This window comes from Dermacentor variabilis, chromosome 9, assembly GCF_050947875.1.
Source record: "Dermacentor variabilis isolate Ectoservices chromosome 9, ASM5094787v1, whole genome shotgun sequence".
Lineage (NCBI taxonomy): Eukaryota > Metazoa > Arthropoda > Arachnida > Ixodida > Ixodidae > Dermacentor > Dermacentor variabilis.
This window is the reverse complement of record NC_134576.1, coordinates 49749513-49761982: the sequence shown is the minus strand read 5'-3', so window position 1 is coordinate 49761982 and position 12470 is coordinate 49749513. Positions and strand designations below refer to the sequence as shown.

The window sequence follows — 12470 nt, the reverse complement described above, 5'->3', positions numbered from 1 at the left end:
AGAATAGGGGCGGTGCGTTGCAGGAGAATCAGTGGCGGCATTATCGGAAGGTGCGGCATAGGGACGAGAAGGGCCACCTGGGGAGCGAGAGTAGGCAGTGTAAGTAGATCGGATCGGGGAACTCCAGCGACTGCGACAGTGCCGAGAAATGTGCCCGATTCGATGGCAGTAGAAACAAATGGGCTTGTCGTCAGCAGTGCGCCATTCAGATGGGTTGCGGAAACGTGGTGGGTAAGAAGATGCGGGACGGGGCGGAATGGAAGAAGCCGGGCGGGTATCAGGGCGATGGGCCGAGCAGATGGTGTGAAGACCCATGTTTTCGAACTCCTGGCGGACAACTGCCTGGATCAGTGAGACCGTGACTGCAGATGTGTTGGTGGGACTGGAGTCGAAGGCAGCCGGATAGGCGGCCTCGATCTCACGCCGGACGATCCTGGTAACATCAGCAGTGTTGTTGGGACGAGGAGCGTCGGCACAGGAAGATGTCGCTGGGGTGTTGGGCAGACGGGCAAACTTCGGGTCAATACGTCGGCTTTTGGCGAGTTCCAGGCGGCGGCACTCCTTTATAACAGCATCCACCGTCGCTACGTTGTTGCACACGAGCAAGGTGAAGGCTTCATCGGCAATGCCTTTGAGGATGTGAGAAACCTTGTCTGACTCAGTCATGTGGGCGTCAACTTTGCGGCACAGAGCCAAGACGTCCTGAATGTACGTGACATAGGGCTCTGTTGACGTCTGCACACGGCCGGAAAGCGCCTTCTGCGCGGCAAGTTGGTGACCGTAGGGGTTGCCGAACAAGTCTCGAAGCTGTGTCTTAAGTGAATCCCAACTGGTAAGCTCATCTTCGTGCGTGCGATACCAAACTCGAGGTGTGCCACCGAGGTAAAAGACGACGTTGGCGAGCATAATAGTAGGGTCCCACCGGTTATTGCGGCTGACGTGTTCATACAGGCTGATCCAGTCATCGACGTCTTCCCCATCTTTGCCTGAGAATACGCCAGGATCACGGGGAGCGGGGAGAGTGATGTAGGTCGTCGAAGTGGCAGCAGGTGTCGGAGCCGGCGGAGTCGGAGCCGGCGGAGTCGGGTTGTCGTCGCCGGGAGCCATGAAGGAAGGCACGACGTACCGTCCACTGCGAAGCTCCGTGACGAGGTACAGGGAACGTCCACCTCCACCAGATATGTTACGTAGGAAGACACCGACGAAAAGCTATTTACAAGTATATTTACAAGGCAATACGCTGCGCTTGGCCAAGAGGCAACAGCCCGCGCTAGCTTCTAATCGTCGTCGTCGTCTTCACACTGCTCGCCTTTCGTGATCGCACATACTGTGCCGTAGCAATATTCCACTGTGTATGAAAAGATGTGCATTGTAGAGAAAACTGGCATTTGGTGGCTTGGGCACTTAAAAAACCCTCATAGCCTAATATACCACTGACTTATTATTGCAATGCTCGAAGCCTATCTGAAAGCACGGTAGAGGACACACGTAAAAGATAGGTTGTCGGCATAATCAGAAGGTGGCCAGGCTGCACAGAGCGATTGAGGCACGCGCAGTCGAGCTATGGGGCCTCGCCTGCTGTTGATAATGCGCACATATAATTTTTGTTTGGAAATGTCCAGATCATGAACTGACTTTTATCCGATAGGAAAGCATACGTGCTCATATAGCAAAGCTAGTCATCTCTATCCTGTTCTTTCTTGTTTACTGGAGCATCATTTCTATCTCAGCCTCAAGGTATATTTCAATTTTACTTTATTTTCGCATGAAGGTGAAGTGCTTCCTGTACGTTTCCATTTTGACGAGTACTTCACTTGTGAGCATGACACGTCGATGGTGAGTGAGTTTGCACGAAACGCAACGAAAGCTTCTCACCTCCGCTGGAAGTTCTGCGAACTCCAGACAACGTTCAAACGAGACGTTCATCTGAAGTACGCTGAACATCATCAGGCACAGCGACATCAACGAGAGCGGGACCTGGGCAAAAGGAAAAAAAAAGGAGTAAAGGATTTGTTTTCTTGCGTTGTCATTCATGCACACAAGAAGGAAGAAGTATTTTAATGATTGGAAAATGTAGAGAGGTAGGCCGGATAATCTGGCCTGCTACTCTACGTAAGGGAAGGGGAAGAGGGGAAGGAAAAGGGTCACAATGGGGGATGATAATGGGAGGAACGAGGTGAATCACACATTACACAACTGGTATCACAGGCGTGAGTCCAGGCCCGTGTCACCTAGGAAACGTGAAAGGGCACGCATTGTCTCTGTCGTCTGCCAACTCTGTGGCCAAGCGCCTAGCAAGAGGTCCTCCGACAGTGGTCCATTGTGTAAATGTCTCAATGTATCTGCCAATGTCAGTCTTTCTCGCGCATACTCAGGGCACACCACGAGCACATGTTCTATAGTCTCTACAGCGCCACACACTGAACAGTCCGGGGAGTCTGTCCGTCCAATAATGTGCAAATATTTGCGCGTGAAGGCGACGCCTAATCGCAGCCTGTGTATCAGGCATGTATGAGGGCGTGGAATTCCACGCAGAATGGGAAATTTCATATCGGGATCCAGGCTTTTAAGGCGGACGTGACGAGCGTCTGGCTTGGCCCAGTATCTTCTCGTCGCACTCCTCATTAATTCCGACAGGAGGCATGTGATGTCCGGTCTGGAGAATGGCACTACAGTTCGCAGGCCATTGCTGAGGGCGCGCCTTGCTGCAGCATCGGCCATCTCATTACCGTTGAGCCCACAGTGTCCCGGGATCCATTGGAACACTATGCGGTGGTGTTTTTCTTGAGCGTATGAAAGTAGCTCGGTGATCTGCAGGGCCAGAACCTGATATGCGGTGTGGCGCAGGAAGCATCCCAAAATTTGCAGCGCGGGTTTTGAGTCCGTGAAAATTCACCACTCTTGAGGTCTTTGCCCGCAAATGCTTCGAATCGCTTCCCGAAGCTCTGCAGCGGTTGATGTTGAATTATGGTCTAGTATGAAAGCTCGAGTCATCTGTTGGGCTGGTATCACCACAGCTGCTGTCGATGCCTTAGGTGACGCGGAGCCGTCTGTGTAAACATGAACATATGTCTGGTATTCTGACCAGATGTACGCGAGAGCAAGTTGTTGTAGTCCACTGACGGGAACCAATGATTTTTTTAGTATGCCGGGGACATGTACGCATACGGAAGGTTGAACCATCACCCATGGTGGTTTGACGGGGTGATATGGAAGGGCATAGTCTGATGTTATGTGGGGTAGATGGCAGCGGAGTGCACTTGTGAAACTGCTGTCCGGTCGCTCATGTAGAACCGACGTCAATGGATGGCAATGGTGTCGTGTCAGTAAGCGTAAATGCACACGAAGTGGTTCGTGGGACAGGTATATCTGTAATGGGCATACGTGGGCTTCCTCAATTGTGCCTGTGTTGGAGGCACGCCGGGGCAACCCGAGGCATATTTTGAGTGCCTGCGCTTGGACGCTCTCTAATGTCCGTAAGCAGGAAATGCTCAAGTTTGAGAGTATCGGAAGGCTGTATCGAATGTAGCCTACGAAAAGAGACTGATAAAGTCTTAGTAATGAGCCTTCCGTGGGGCCCCATTTCATGCCTGTTGCGAAGCGAAGAACATGGCAAAACAGATTAAGTTTTTGCTTCAACATATTAGCATGCCTCGTCCATGACAAACCGCGGTCGATGATAATGCCCAAGAATCTGTGGTGAGAGACATTAGGTATTATGACACCGTTAATGGAGATCGGGTAGCGGCAGACGGATTTTCGCGTGAATGCAACCACAGCACATTTTTCGGCAGCTAAGCGCAAACCCTGACGCCGTATGTATCGTGAAGTAGATGACACAGCCCGTTGTAATTTCGCACGTAGTTGTGGGTGTGTTGTACCAGAAGCCCAGATACAGATGTCATCTGCATATGCACTGATGTGGATGTGAGGTGGAAGCTCGCTCACCAGGCCAATCAATGCCACATTAAATAATGTTGGGCTGAGAACTCCTCCCTGAGGAACTCCACGGCATACCTGATGACGGTTAGTGTCTCCGTCAGGCGTGGACATATAAACGAAACGGCCGCTGAGGTAGCTCACAATCCACAGGTAGAGCCGGCCGCCAATACCCAAGTCATCTAGGGCATCGAGAATGGCTTCATGAAGGATGTTGTCGTAGGCTCCTTTGATATCTAAGAAAACAGCGGCGACGAGTCGGCGTTGACGTTTTTCATGTTCCACTGTAGTAACGAGGTCAATGACGCTGTGAATTGAAGAACGACCCCGCCGAAAACCGGTCATCATGTTCGGATAAAGATCATTTCTTTCCAGAAACCATTCGAGCCTCGCCAGGACCACTCGTTCCATAACTTTGCCAACACAGCTGGCTAATGCAACTGGGCGGTATGAGGTAAGCTCATAAGGAGTCTTTCCAGTCTTCAAGAGAGCAACCAGGCGGCTGATCTTCGACTGCTGAGGAACAATACCGGAGACCCATGTGTCGTTGTAATAATTGAGCAGGGCAGTGCGACCAGCCCTGCCAAGGTGAGACAGAGACGAGTACGAGATCCCGTCAGGGCCAGGAGCAGATGAATGCCGACACGACGCAAGAGCAGCCTCTAATTCGGGCATCGTAAAGAGCAAATCGTAGTTGTCACTTGAGAAAGGTGGCGCAAAAACTTCGAATTGGATTGAGGCTGGTTGAGTTGTGCCCACAATCATTTTGCAGAAATCGTTCGCTACCTCTACATTATTGCGGCGTTGGTAAAGGGCCAGAGCACTGAAAGGGTACCGTTCTTGTGGGGGAAAACGTAGGCTCCTGACTACATGCCAAATACGTGACAGCGGCTTGCGAGGATCCAGTGATGAGCAGAACTTCCTCCAGCGCTTCCTTCCTAATTTCTCGAGATGGCGCTTTATTTGTCGTTGAGTTCGGCGACAAAGGGCGAGATCGTACGTGGATTTCGTCCTTCTATATTTCCTTTCAGCACGCCGTCGGACTGCGCGCAACCTCTCGGATTCCACGTCGATAGGGGACCCCGGTGAAGGTGCACATATGGTCCGCGTGGCCTCACCGAGGGCGGACGTGATCAAGTCTTCTATTTGCGATGGTGACTCGATATTCGCACAGGAATTCTCCACGAATGTCTTAAAAGTGGGCCAGTCAGTGCACCGCACATGAGACGAAGTGGTAGGTGCGAACCACTTGACGCAGATATACGTTGGTATGTGATCACTGCCATGTGTTTCCACATCACTGAACCAGCTAATAGAAGACTGTAGTCGTGAAAACAAACGTCAGGTCCAAGCAGCTACTATAGGACGTGTCACGCAGAAACGTAGGAGAGCCATCGTTAATATTGACGAAATCCTGTGAGTGCATAAAGTCGGACAAGGCTTTGTCTCGGTTATTCATTACTGTACTTCCCCATTGGGGGTGATGAGCATTGAAGTCGCCCACAATAATATGGGGAGCGGTGCAACTCTGGATTGCTGAGGACAGGTACGAGAAATCAATGTGATCTCTGGGTGGAATATAGCCGTCGAGTATCGAGAAGACCCGCCCTTTAAGCGTTAACGTCAAGCAAATGCAGTGGTTCGTGTTATGGTGCTGAAGGACAAGGTGGTAGTGTGGAATATCTCGGCGTATGCACACTAATACCTTGCTGGTTTCATCAGCTTCTCGAGACCACAGCTATACATATCCAGAAAGGCGGAAAGCAGAAGGCATGTTGGGCTCACATATAACAATCACGGGGAAGCGGTATTTCTGGACGCGCTATCGGAAGTCACTTAGGCGACCACGCAGGCCTCGGGCATTCCACTGCATCACTACACTGCGACGTATGTGCATCGACACAGAGGATAGGTTGTGTGGTAGCGCCATAATGAATCACTGCAGTGCCGCCAAGAGCGGCTCAATTGCATCCAAAAACTGAACAACAACCCTTGCTGTTGGCGTATTGAGGCCTGAAAGCAGCGTGCGCATGGAATGTAAAAGTTGTTTCAGAAGAACGTTCACCTGCTGGCCTTCCGGCTTGTCCTTATTGTCCGCTGGACCGGCACGGAATGATGGACGCGTTGGTTCGACGACTTTGGATGACAGAGCAGGCCATTCCACATCAGAGGAGGTGGATAATGTACCCGCATCTTTCTGAACCACCCTGGTAATAGGGGGGCTGCAGCAGGCGGCGTCTTATCATTCTGCGGCTCAATACGTTGAGGCAACGGAGCTGAGAGTTGCTGTGACGGCGGCTGAGACAGACTAGTGACGTGAGACTCTGGGCGTCGGTGTCGGGAACGACGTTTGCGGCGACGAATAGACGCGGCCGCTTCTTGGTGACTTGAGTTGTCTTTTACCATCTTCTTCAGGATAAGCCTCTCGTTCTTCATCCTAGGACAGTCTTTAGCCGTCGCCTCATGAGCGCCGAAGCAGTTGGTGCACTTGACTGTCTCCGTCTTGCAAGTGTCATGCTGGTGTGATCCGCCGCATCGACGGCAGGATATTTCGTTTCTGCAAACAGCACTCACATGCAAATCCTGTTGCATTTGTGGCATTGAACAGGCTTGGGAACATACAGACGGACAGGATGCCGCACATAGCCCACCTTGACCTGGGATGGGATAGAGTCGGCTTCAAAAACTACTTTAACACACTGTGATCGGCCGAAACGATGAATGTCGACTATCTTGGCCGTAGATTTGATGAGTGTCCGCAGGTCGCTGTCCGTTATTTCAGGGTCTACGTCTGTAATAACTCCAGCGGAAGTCCGTTTTTCGTGAGAGAGATAGGGGCGGACCGGCATACCGCCTAACACTCCAATTTCTTTCAGTTTGTCCCCGGACGCCCGAGATTTCACATCTACCGTAAGGACATTCTTCCAAGCGTTGATTCTGACCTCTTGGACTTGTCCCGGAATCAGCTGGTCGAAGAATTCGGACAGCCGCTGTCTGTTGATGGTGTTCAAATTAGCCGTCTCCGTTGCGGCTACGAAAGCCACAGAGAACCCGTCAGGTGCGTGAACATTCTCTGCAGGCAACTCCCTCGCTGCTGGTGTCCGGCGTAACGCGCCAAGTTTGTCAACAGTCTTTGTAGTCGACTCACCAGCTGTTGATGTCCGGCGCAACTTCCTTTCCAGGCGGCGCGATTCAACAGGCGTGAAGCTGCTACTGTCGGAATCCATCTCAGTCACCGTGGAGTCATCTGCCGAATCTGGAAGCTCCACGTCCGTGACGGCCGTAGCACAGAGGGCACCAACCGGCCGAGCAGCAGCTGGGTCAACTGCGTCGACGGGAAGCTGCACGGGACGTGTGCCCGCCATCCCGAAGGACGACGCGATCACTGTGTGCACACAATATTAAAAAGGTACAGAAAAGTGGAACAGCCGAGAACACAGATGCTCTCTACCGTCACTTCTTCTTCCCTGCGTGTGCCTCATGCACACAAATATTTTCTAAATGTCCTGAAGCGGTGCTTGTGGCATAAGGACACCCACCTTTGTTTAACTGGGTGAAGACGTACAATACTGTGTTCAACACTATGGGTTTTTATTTTCGTTTAAGCACTTCTACCTCTGAATTAGCGCAGAATTGCGCAGTTCAGAATTAGCGCAGTTCAGAATTAGCGCAGAATGTGTTGTCATATTGTCTGTAGTTGTCCAAATAACTGTTCCGTTCTTTGGTCATCTTTTCTTTGCAGTGCAAAACGAACCGTCTTTCTTTTTTATTCATGTTTCTTGGTGTTCGCGCGAGTCAAATGCCCTGTAGCAGCAGAAAACATGAAATGCTTCGTTATTTAGTTATCGTCATCGGTTTGCAAGCCTTATTGCGCGTACAGTACAACGCGATACCTCGCACTTGGGTGCGCATCAATCTGTGCGTGCGAGGCTACGGTCAGGTGAGAAACCGCCTAGGCCGAAGCCGCAAGAATCGTGAGCGTTCCGCGCGCTGTAGCACAAGACACGACTGGTGACTTAGCTAATCCATTAAAACAGTTAAATAGTTGAATAAATATTTGTTGATTATTTGGCCTACAAACTACGCTTAGGCGTCCTAATTTCGAGGGGAATACAGTGGCTATGAGAGACGCCGCAGTCAAGGATTGTAGATCAAAGTGTCACGGTCGATATAAAATGGGGCCGTAGAATTGAGGAATCAAACCCACGACCTTCTTCTTAGCGGTAGAAGACTTTTTTAATGGAATAACTGCGGAGTCACCATTGCGCGATTCTCGTAACCTGCTGTTTTATTTTTCTTTCTGAAATTCAACTTGCTCTATTTTAATGAGGCACGCTATCTCACGCCAAATCTTGTTCCTCTTATTCATAACTACGTCGATACCAGTAATTTCGGTGGCAGCAGATTTGGAGAGCGACAGCTATGCATACGTTAGCCTTAACGATGAGCTGCTGGCGCACACGACGCCATGCTACGAGGCAGCGTCAGTTTTACATCCCGCTTAACGTAGCAAGAGCTCAACTTTAACAACGGCTCCGTAGTTCTCACACGGGGCTCCAAGATTTCTTCAGAGGCTCCGGTTAGCGAAGCTTTAGTTTTATGCACCGTTAGATGACCGCATTACTTCACTTCCCTAGCGATTCTCATTCACGTCACTGCATTCGAGCGACTCATCGAAAATATCCCTTTGTAACTTGTAGTATCGTTCTCTGTCACTAAACCCCCCCCCCCCCCCCCTCTCCCTCATGTAATGTCTGAACAAGAGACCTTTGAGGAAATGAATGAATGAATGAATGAATAAATAAATAACTAAATAAATAATGGTCGTTAGGATGTGCATTCGCTCTCTCAAACGTCGCACAACGGCAAGAAGTCTTTCGTAATTGAAGAAAAATGCTGTTTCGGCGGTGCCATAAAGAAGATGATGCAACTGCCGTACGTATCGAGCGCGCAATGCAGGGAAATTGAATTGGTGGTGACACATGGTGCCTAAGAGCGACGGTGTGAATTCAGAAATGGATAATATAGAATCGAAGTAAGCGATCAATATAGGGACAGGACGGCAGACACTAACCAGCGCTCCCTTCCAATTAGGTTTCTTGAGCGAAAGTCTCTCTGTTGCACATACAGGGAAACAGAACAAGAACTTCCAGGCAAGGTTGCAATCATCACATCTAGCGTACAGAAGCATTACTGAAGTTCACGTGCACAATCCAAACAGACAAGTAATGTAGTCCGCTTTGAAGCAGAACAAGATTTGCCAGACTGTCGCATTAGTTAATGAAATTTTTTATAGTGCATAAAATTCATGGTGCTAATTGACAGCTAGATTTGTAAAACATCGTGTACAACTGTCTAATTGAGGTCTGCAGCCGCGCGAGCAACACTGGACTGCCAAATGGCTGTCAGGGCTTTAACATTGCTCGCATTATCACGCACTCGAAGATTCCAGCAATGTCTGGTCTGACCAGTATGTGGCATCCAGCATGGGAATGGCATATTACACACATTCCCTTTACAAGAAGCACACACTGACAGCGATGATCTGTTGCGTAGTGTTCTATCGATTTATCCTCGGGACTAGCTAGAGTGCATTATCATCGGCTGTCATTTAATTTTTTTTAGCTGAAAACACATACCTGCAGCAACTTTCGGTCCAAGTCTCCATATGTCTGGTCGTCTAACTACTACACAATGTGGGATATGGCAGCACCGTTTCATTTTACGCGCTGCTGTAGCCCCGGGGTTATGAGGTTACCGTACTGACCTAGAGGTCACCGTTTTGATCGCGTCCACGTGGTTTCCGCATTTGTGATGGGAGCGAAAGTAAGGTTTGGGTATAGGTAGGCGGTAAAGAACCCCATGTGGTCAAAATTCATCCGGAGTCTCCCACTACATCGTGACTGACAATCAGATCGTGAGTTGGGCACGTGAAATCGTACAATTAAATTTTCCATTTTGCAAATATAAGGATTTCGTTACTTTAGCATACGCTAAAGTAAGGTTTAGGTAGGCGGTGAAGAACCCCATGTGGTCAAAATTCATCCGGAGTCTCCCACTACATCGTGACTGACGATCAGATCGTGAGTTGGGCACGTGAAATCGTACAATTAAATTTTCCATTTTGCAAATATAAGGATTTCGTTACTTTAGCATACGCTAAAGTAAGGTTTAGGTAGGCGGTGAAGAACCCCATGTGGTCAAAATTCATCCGGAGTCTCCCACTACATCGTGACTGACGATCAGATCGTGAGTTGGGCACGTGAAATCGTACAATTAAATTTTCCATTTTGCAAATATAAGGATTTCGTTACTTTAGCATACGCTAAAGTAAGGTTTAGGTAGGCGGTGAAGAACCCCATGTGGTCAAAATTCATCCGGAGTCTCCCACTACATCGTGACTGAATCAGATCGTGAGTTGGGCACGTGAAATCGTACAATTAAATTTTCCATTTTGCAAATATAAGGATTTCGTTACTTTAGCATACGCTAAAGTAAGGTTTAGGTAGGCGGTAAAGAACCCCATGTGGTCGAAATTCATCCGGAGTCTCCCACTACATCGTGACTGACGATCAGATCGTGAGTTGGGCACGTGAAATCGTACAATTAAATTTTCCATTTTGCATATATAAGGATTTCGTTACTTTAGCATACGCTAAAGTAAGGTTTAGGTAGGCGGTAAAGAACCCCATGTGGTCGAAATTCATCCGGAGTCTCCCACTACATCGTGATTGACGATCAGATCGTGAGTTGGGCACGTGAAATCGTACAATTTTTTTTTAATTATGGGATTTTACGTGCCAAACCCACTTTCTGATTATGAGGCACGCCGTAGTGGAGGACTCCGGAAATTTTGACCACCTGGGGTTCCTTAACGTACACCTAAATCTAAGTACACGGTGTTTTCGCATTTCGCGCCCATCGAAACGCGGCCGCCGTGGCCGGGATTCGATCCCGCGACCTCGTGCTCAGCAGCCTAACTCCATAGCGACTGAGCAACCACGGCGGGTGAATCGTACAATTCAATTTTCCATTTTGCATAGATAAAGATTTCGTTACCTTAGCATACGGTAAAGAGGGTGAAGGCGAAAGCCTGGGCGCTCTTGGGACATTGATCAAATTACTTGATATTCTCACCCTTATGCGGTGTTACTTCTTATTACTTGTTTTATCCCACCAAAGTTCCTAGATTCGAATGTCTTAACGCTGCCTTAATCAACTGCGCCTTAGTTAACCCCACAGGTCGTGGGTTCAACTCCTACCAAAGGTCGAGGGTTCGAGTGCCTCAATCAACTGCATATTAATTACTTGCGCCTTGATTAACTTCGCCTTAGCACAAAAGGCCGTGGGTTTGACTCCCATGGAAGGTCGTGGGTTAGAGTATCTGAGTTAACTTCACCTTAACCAGCCTTGTCTTTTTTGGCATAATGAGCGGCATTGGAGCCAGCTGTGGAACAAGACGACGAAGAACACACGAGCAGTGGCACCAGCGCGTGTCTGCGCGTGGCTAGCCCACATGACCTTCTGTACCGCACTCCGCGTTTTCTAGACCATAGGGGGTATGAGCCACTTAAGGCATACGCCTTAATAATCACACCACGCAATAAGCTCAGCGCCCTAAGCGGGTCATGCGTGACGATCATATGATAAATTAACCATTTAAGAAGGCTCACTCTGACGGTCAGCGAACAGACGTAGTGAATTTAGACTTAGCAAGTATCGTCCGAAATGATTCCGTTTTCCACGCCATTCCTATTGTTTGAATAGATCAGACGCTTTTCGGTCTGCCGGGCGTTTAACCTCTTTCTTGACGCTCTTCAGTTGCTACCATTTCATTCCACAGGTGCACAAACTCTTCAAAAAAGTGAGAACGCCCGCTATACCATCTCACAATGAATAAACGTTTTAGGCCTGATATATGCGACCATGAGAGCGCGCACGTTGTTTAGCTGTTGTTGTTTATCTGATGTCATGCATATGCTGAACGCTAATTCTACAAGGCCAGCGGGACAAGACTGGGTGTGAGAGGACGCGTTTACTGAAAGTTTATATACGGCGTCCGAAGGTGAACAGGCTATTGAGCATGCGCGTATTAATGCAATTAACATCTTTTTATTCCACGATGCTTGGGACATGCCGGCGCCTTTAAATGGCACCGGTTCCTCCTTTTCACATAGGGATGCGAAAATAGTAAAGGCCACAGATATGAAAAAAGAAATCACATTAGACTCCACTGCACTGCAACATAAAGTCCAGTTACATAAATACGCTAAAGTAAGGGCGCATAAGAAAACGAAAACATGGAATAGGTTCACACGAAGACACACGAATTCAGGCATAGAATGGGCGAAAGTCCGAGTAATTTAAACACATACCGACAGTTTATCACAGGTAAATGCTCTGCACAACACTTCCCGAGAATACCACTCGCTTCTAGGAAGTTATGGAGGTCCAGTTCCACTCGTCTTTACAATCAATATGTTGGCCATCGATCGGATACTACTGAGGCTGTAGGGCCTGCGTTCAATTGT

General features: G+C 48.9%; 1 protein-coding gene across 1 annotated transcript in view; it reads right to left on the bottom strand.

Moving 5' to 3' along the window:
• Positions 1-12470, bottom strand: part of LOC142592664 (ATP-binding cassette sub-family C member 2-like) — an 87880-nt gene that overhangs the window by 39504 nt on the left and 35906 nt on the right. Inside the window, exon 7 of the mRNA XM_075704230.1 lies at positions 1876-1977. Coding sequence (XP_075560345.1) covers positions 1876-1977 — 102 coding nt within the window. The remainder of the gene's footprint in view (positions 1-1875; positions 1978-12470) is intronic.